The 8,293-nt window shown below is 32.8% G+C and overlaps 1 protein-coding gene across 1 annotated transcript; it reads left to right on the top strand.

The window, feature by feature from the left end:
* The first annotated feature begins 1,842 nt into the window (after positions 1-1,842).
* On the top strand, positions 1,843-2,730 carry LOC137731510 (major allergen Pru ar 1-like). Its single transcript, XM_068470630.1, has 2 exons — positions 1,843-2,115; positions 2,227-2,730. Exons 1-2 carry the CDS (start codon positions 1,932-1,934, stop codon positions 2,523-2,525), a joined length of 483 nt encoding a protein of 160 aa, XP_068326731.1. The 5' UTR covers positions 1,843-1,931; the 3' UTR covers positions 2,526-2,730.
* Positions 2,731-8,293: the final 5,563 nt, after the last annotated feature.

Below are 8,293 nucleotides of genomic sequence, written 5' to 3'. Positions count from 1 at the left end.
ATATTTCTCCATAAACCCTATCCCTATAAATACCCCTATATTCTACCCAAATTTTGGTAAGCTTCTGCTACCCTAAAAAAGCCCTAAACACTTTACTCTCTCAAAGAAACTGACTTAAGCATTGGAGATCCATTGGCCTAAACCACACCCCCCTCCCCTACCTCGTGGGCGCGTAAGGCTTAGGTCCTTGATCAAATATGTTAATTGTTTTGCAAGTTTATTTTCGTCAAGACTGAAGATGGCGGAAATTTGCATCGACACTAGTGCTCTTAATACATTAACTTGTTAATTAGGCAAATTAACAAGTTAACATACTTTTTGATAGAAATTAAACAAACCTTTCACCAAAGCTGGTCTTCTTGATAGTTCCTACACCTCCATCTTCATCAGAGCAACTTCACCCCTCTTAATTGCCCTTGCAATTGGGTGATTCAATCACCCTACCCCAACAAAAACAACTCCAACCCACCCAAATCAGTGGGCCCAACCTACTAGACTTAGCAATCAGTCATTCTTACGCCTTTGCACCTGAGGCAATATGATGTCATGCTGACTTCATCATGACGTCACAATGCAAAAATAATTTGTAGGTCATTTACAATTCACTAAAACAGTAATTGTCTTAGCTCAATACTCTGGACAACAATTGCCTTTGTAGGATGGAGTTGCTCTCAAGAATTTTAGCAGTTTTGACTACTTCTTGCGCAATCTATGACACGAGGTTATTGGCATCAAGAACAAGGGCTTTGAATAACTCAGTAGAAGAAATGACTGAGCTGAATTCAGTTTCCTATGTGACAACACCCATGATGCTGACTTTTACGATTTGAGAAATTAAACATCTCTTCGTGGAGATTCTTGTTTGACTAATCTAAAAACATGATAATAATGTAATACGAATTTTAATGTGTTAATCTAAATATGCAGTAATAACAGCTTATTCAATTCTTACGGTCAAAGTATTAAAGCAAATTAAGCTCTCCAACATTTTCCCCTTATTGATAGAAAACTTTATTTTAATCCTTGAAAAATATCATTTTTAGACTAAAACATCATGTAAGATTAAAAAACGAATTTTAGTCAATTAACTCAATGTCCATGTCATCATACATTTAATCACCTCATATATTGATTATATTTTAATATTTAATTTGTCTTTTTCTTTCTAGTTTTAATGTATTAATTACATTTATCCTAATTTTCTTTTCATTTATTATAGTATATTTTTGATATAGACATTTTTTTTTTTCAAATTGTTATAGACATTTAGGTTAACTTATTTTTTTCATATAATATATCCTGATATACTTTGTAATCTTCATTTAAGTATATTAATTCATTTAATATATTTGGTATATCCATTTGACACAGACATTTAGGTATATAAATTTATTATAACAAATTTCGATACAGACATTAGGTACGTCAATTCATTTTAATGTATTTTGATATATCCATTCGATACAGACATTTAGATATATAAATTTATTTTAACAAATTTTGATACAGACATTAGATCCATTTAAAAATATTTCAGTTAATTTGACTTTCAAGGCCAACCATTTGAAAAACTGCAAATCAATTGAAAATTCAAATTAAAATGTAAAAGAGTTAAAGACCACCCATAGCCCGATCCCAATCAATCTTTTCTCTAGTGCAGAATCAAAAGGCAAGTGTTGAAAATAATTCGGCCCCTAGTGCTCTCTTTGATAGTTTAGGACATATCGGATAGAATTGTAGTACCAACTCGCATAAACTGGTAGACAAACAAGAAGGACCGCCATCACACCTCAGCATCAGACTCTTACTTGTGATCTATAAATACCACCCTCAGCATTCTTTCCTCTCCAACTCAAAACCTCATCGTAGTTGGACAAGTGTCTTAGTATATACTCTTTTTCTTTAATCATTTTCCAAATCCAAAGTTCATCATGGGTGTTTTCACATATGAAACCGAGTTCACCTCTGTCATCCCTGCACCTAGATTGTTCAAGGCTTTTATCCTCGATGGTGATAACCTCATCCCGAAGATTGCTCCACAAGCAATTAAATGCACTGAAATCATCGAAGGCGATGGAGGTGTTGGAACCATCAAGAAAGTTACTTTTGGTGAAGGTTAAACAACCCTCATTACTCTCCCCCTCTTTTCGTCTGTTTTACACTTGAATGAACTCAAAGTTATTAACGACTTTTTTTGTACTAATTTATGTTTTAATTCATTTGCAGGCAGCCAGTACGGGTATGTTAAGCAAAGGATCAATGGGATTGACAAAGACAACTTTACATACAGTTACTCTATGATTGAAGGAGATACCTTGTCTGATAAGCTTGAGAAGATCACTTATGAGACCAAATTGATTGCATCACCTAATGGAGGATCCGTCATCAAAACCACTAGCCACTACCATGCCAAGGGTGATGTTGAGATCAAAGAAGAGCATATTAAGGCTGGCAAAGAGAAGGCTTCCGGTCTCTTCAAGCTCCTTGAAGCCTACCTCGTGGCCAACCCTGATGCCTACAACTAAATCTGATGTTATCCATATATGTAATTTGTGTGTACCTTTGTTCTCTTCATGGCATAAGTTCAAGTTTCTTATGTTTTTGTTTTTCATTCAGTGATGCTTTAGTTGGAAAAATACTATGGGTATTGCGACCTTTGTTTGAATAATATTACTATAATAATAAAAAGTTTAATGTCCTATGCTACAAAACAATTTTGAAGTTATTGAATGATATTGTTTGGTGCATTATCAACGTTGAACATCGTGTTACAGTATAAACACAAGTTATTACCCAGTCTTGTTATTCACTCTAAATTACCATTTAATGAAAGAGTGCTGCTAATACCACCCATAAGTCCTATTGTCTCACCCCGCCTTATATTCTCCCCCACCAATAAATATTGAAAAATGGAAATACTCTTTTCTCACCCACCTTGATTCCTAGATAACCTCGGTGTACTTTTCTTTAATATGAAACAAATCAAATTAAACAAAAAACTAGAGGAAAAAACTCAATGAACCAGCATCCGTATTCACCTACCCGACGTGATAACGACAAGCACCCTTTCTCTGCTAAGTTCCGCACCAGACCATGAACGACAGACAAGGATTGATTCAAATTCTCTCTCTACTAGCTGTCTATCTCTATATGTCTTCCCCTCCTTCTCTCTTTGCATCCATACCGATTCTTATCAAAGAACAATCCCACAAAGACAAGGCCTCGTCTTTGTCCTCACAAAAGCTCCTTCCTCCGGTTGCTCTCCGGTGACAATGTCATTGAAATCAAACGGATTAGGACGAAAAATTCAAGCCTGGAGTAGTGGGCAAAAAGAATCTGCTGCACGATTGCAATTTTTCTTGAGCGATTTGATATTTTATTGGTGTCATTGAGTGTTCCTTGTCAATAAAAATGGTTGGGTGGGTGCTCACTAGTGACATTAAGAAATCTCTTTAATTTATCACTTTGTAATTTTTAGAACTTTGTTTTGTTTAAAGTAGGTCGAAAAATTAAGTTTAATAATACTTCTACATTAGGTAAGGAAGAACATTTTGATTACCCATTGGCACATTTCAATCTTGTTTATGAAATTAATTTCATGATTATTCCACCTAAGTGCACGGAAAGTTGGGCTTCTCAAGTTTAAGAATCCATTTGGTTAACAAGGAAGTTGTCTACTAGCCCTCGAGATCAAGCTCTTTTCAAGAGGAGTCTAACATAGGACAAGATACGAGACAATTCCACGATGAAAGATGAAATTTTTTTGAAAAGAAGAATTAAAATTGAGAAATATTGGATTCATTTGATATGACGACATAATAGGCCAAGAAATATCATGGTGTCATATTGTGCGTATAATATCTCGTTTTTGCAGAGAATTGAGAGCAGAATAAAACTCATGGTTATACTATAAACCCCATCGTGCTTAAGGCAAAATGAGGTCATTTAGATTATCAAAACGCAAATAAAATTTGTAATAAATTTTGAACTTTTTCATTTTCATTTTGTTTAATTTCCTTAGGACTCTGCCTTCCCCAGGGCTGTGCTTATGCCTTTTTACGCCGTTTGGCTTCCAATGTAACTCATCAATTCAAGAAATAATCAAATAATTCTTTGAGTTTTTCTGTCCAAACTGATGGGCTCCAGAACTTTTCTTACGTTTGTAATTCTTTTAGCTTCATGTTACATTAAAAACATAGAAAGAAAAAAAAAAAAAATCAGCTTTGAACGATTTCTATACGGCCATAAACAAAATTAAATGACTCAGAAGTCAATGTTAACTACATTGAAAAAATTAAAGAGCAGTGAAGAATTGAGAAGATGGAGAGCTAGAGAGCCAACAGAGAAGAAATGAAATGATCTTTATTATCAATAGACTTGAATGAATTACAATATGATTCACCACTCAGTTATATAGAGTACAAAGCTTAGCTTCAAAACTAATAGGTATAACCAATCATAACAGAAATAACCAACTCTATCAGTCTAACACCTTTTGCCAAGTGGATATTGCCAACAATCAGAACCAGTTGCAGGCAAGGTATGTAGCAATTGATCCTGAATTTCCTACCCTCCAACTACTAAATAACGAAAGTACTGTCTCTGCACATATCTAGTAAACATCAGTAATTGGATGCAACATTTCTAATCTTTCTTCTAACAGAGTCGAAAAGAAAAAATAAAACAATATACATTTGAATATAACAGTTGATAATTACAGTATTCTAATTAGTACTGAAAAAATAATCAAGGGTATATTCAATATAATTGCCAACAGGATTCTCTCTGGATCATTTTGGAGAGAATCTTAGAAATTCATAAATCGTGTTCGTTTATTGTACATAATGCGATCAGTTTTTGTTAGTTACTGTTTGTATTTAATTTTAAATAAAAATATTTAAAATAATTTCTGACTGCAATATATACAATGAGTGAATATAATTCACAGATCTTTGGGATCCTCCTAAAAAAGATCCGACAAAGATCCGAATTCATATAATTGTACTTGGCAGCCAGAATTGACTCACTATTAAATTAGTAATGCAGACAAGTGACTTAGAATAATCCACTACAAATTTCAATATAATATATGGAGTTAGCACACCACACAATTTTTTTACGATCAAGTTGTAGAGGCGGCTTCAAGATTTCTTTGACTAAAATTAATGTAAGAAATTGGTATTGTCCTATTAGCATGGGCAACATTCATAGGAACCAAACTCCCCTCATGAATTCTCTTTTATCCACATTTCATTCTAACTTTGATAATTTTTTTTTTTTTTTTAACAAACGATATTATTTACGCTAAAAGGAGGATGTGGGTTTAACCTCACAATTGGTTAGCGATAAAGTGGTTCCAAATTCGATTTTGGCGAGAATCTAACATAAGATCTCTTACTCACAAGTGAAGACCGTAGTACTAAGTGGTAACTTTAATAATTTTTTAAGCTCTTAAGAAATCTCAAAGGTAGAAGGAAAATTTTATTGAATAAAAAAAGTTACACCTAATTGATGAGTGGAATATAAACCATACTTCTTTGAAACAAAATGCAATATACATGAAACCGATGAGAGATATTAATCTGTCCCCTCTTAAGGCAACAAGAAAAATACAAATAAAAGAGAGCAGGAGACAGAAACTGGATCCTTCTTGAAAGCAAAACGAGATATACAAGAAAAATAGGTTAGGAATAAAAATAAAAGTTATAAAGCTTTGAAACACCAAAAGAAATATGTTAGGAATAAAAATAAAATAACACGTTAGGAAAGCAAGTCTAACCTGTATGCCAAGATGGACACTAATTTAAAAATAAAAAACTAGACAAGCTAAGAAAATTCCATTGCAAGAAGTAAGAACTGCCAACGATGTGAGTCATGCTACACCAAAGATGAGGAAAACAAGATAGGTGTGTGAGTTCATGGGCGTATTTATGGTATGATTTGCAAAATGGTTTCCAAGGAAAAATAAATCAAAATTTTCATTTCATCATCACTTTAATTTATGCTATTATGTGGTAGAAATCCAAGTGTATTCAATTAGGTAATTGAAGTGTCGATTCTCATGTGACAAGAAAATTCATGTAGCTATAAAAATGGAGCTTAACTGATATGTATTTTACCATCTCCAAAAGTAGGGATAAAAACACTAAAATACTTGTAAGAGTACAAGGTAATTGTAGTATAGATGGCTATAGCAATGTCGTTCTCCTCATTTGAATGAATAATTTATGTTAAATCAAATCTTAATTAATTCTCTAAAACAAAGTTTGAGAAAAAGGTGATTTTTTATTTTATTTCAAATAATAAAAACGAATTTAATAGAAAATAATTAAATAAAATGACAAAATAAAATAAGCTAAAAGAAAATGGTTTTTGAAAATTAAATTGTAAAAGCCTAGGGTTCCGCCGTAGCCTTAACAATCCTATGTAGTTTTTCCAATTACTTATGAATTACACATGCATATTTGAAGGTTAGGTTTTCCTAAAATATGCCTACTTGGACCCCTAACATAGAGCGTATATCAAACATGCAATCCGTCTGTGATATTCAGATCAAATCTAAACATGCATGACTCATTAAGCTTTATGAAACCTTTTGAAAAACCATACAACCCTTACGACGTGGCATTCATCCTAAGTGAACTTGCACATATTAATCACAAGAAGCCTTCGTCAATTTCAGGGACCGACCTCCGACCAAAATTACATCAAATTACTTTTCTAAAGATCCTAATGGTAGCTAAGCATTAAGACAATTAGATAGTTTAAACCGGTGATTAATAATTCAAAACTTGTATGCATAATATCATAAGCAAATTGAAAAGAAACTAAATATTCTTGCCAAGACTCATGGCCTCACCCTAGCAAATGGAAATTAGTTACTAACAATCATAAAACAAAATATATTTAAAAACAAAGATAAAAAACACGTTGAAAATAAACTTGAATCCAAAAGCTCTCTAAAGTGTGCATGCATTCTATTCTTTTCCCCCTCTCTTCTCTCCTAAACCCTAATGGCTAAAAAGCCTTATTTATACTACTAGAAAATAAAACCCTACCTGGAAAAGGCCTTAGAATAATACTAGGAAATCAAATAAATTAAAATAAATTAGGTAACATAATCCTAAATTGATTAGTAAAATTCACCCAAAATCTGGATAGTCTCAAAATAGCCACGTTTTTGGATCTTCAGGGCTCCAAAATAGCTAGAATTAAAGCTTGAGATGTCCCGAACATAATTGTAGATGGCCTCGAACCCAAAGACATCATCTTGGATGCCAAAAAGCCCAAAGAATCCCATAATGTCAGTTTGACAGCACTGTACGCTGCTCCTTTATTTCATTGCCATAAATAAACCGCTTAGTACAAAATTATGAAACTTTGAACGATCAAGTTAACAGACTCACAAACATCCTCCAATTAGAATCACTCCAAAATTCATCTGTTTGACTATTTTTTGCTCAAGAGGAAATCGAATATCCTACATTAAGAATATAAATCAAAGTATTAAACTTCTCACAAAATAACCAATAAATTAATACTACGAATAGGTAAAATATATAGTAAAATATCGACTCATCAAATACCCCCAAACTTAGCTTTTTGCTTGTCCTCAAACAAAACAAAACTGGAAAACAAAAATAAAAACTAACAAACTATAAATTTTATTAAATCTCAACTAAGACAAAAAATTTCATCTTCAAGTTGCAGTCCATAGAACACGTTAAAAATCAGAACATCTTTCCAGCAGTTCCAACTAATCCCACCACAAAGTCTAAGCCATTTAGAATCAATTAGAAAAGAATTCACAAACTTCCTTCGGTGTAAAGTGAACCAACCAACATAGTTAAGGAGACTCAACTAAAACCCTTACCTCTCGTCATTTTATTTCACATATACTAACTTCAAATATAACTATTTTTTTTGTTTTCCTTTCTTCTTTTCGATTTTTCTCAATTTTTTTTTCCCTTTCATAGATTTTTTTCAGTAACAGTAGTGGTCGTGCAATGTCAGTTCCCTTCAGCTTTATATCCAACCCAAACCATGCTGATGTGAATGTGCAAATTGTCAAAGTATAATTTATGAATTAGTGTCTAAGCAACGATAAATAGAAGAGACTCTAATGTGAGATTAACCTTCACCATGTCCATTTGTTCTAACGTTTAAAATAATCTATGGTTATTAACTTTAAAAGAATGAAAATCAAAAATTAAAAACCTAAAATTTTACTTTCCCACCCCCAAACTTATTTCACACTTTGTCCTCAAGGTGTAGAAAAATAAACACAAATTGA

Source organism: Pyrus communis, chromosome 4 (assembly GCF_963583255.1).
Source record: "Pyrus communis chromosome 4, drPyrComm1.1, whole genome shotgun sequence".
NCBI classification, from domain to species: domain Eukaryota; kingdom Viridiplantae; phylum Streptophyta; class Magnoliopsida; order Rosales; family Rosaceae; genus Pyrus; species Pyrus communis.
This window is presented reverse-complemented; position numbering and strand designations above follow the sequence as displayed.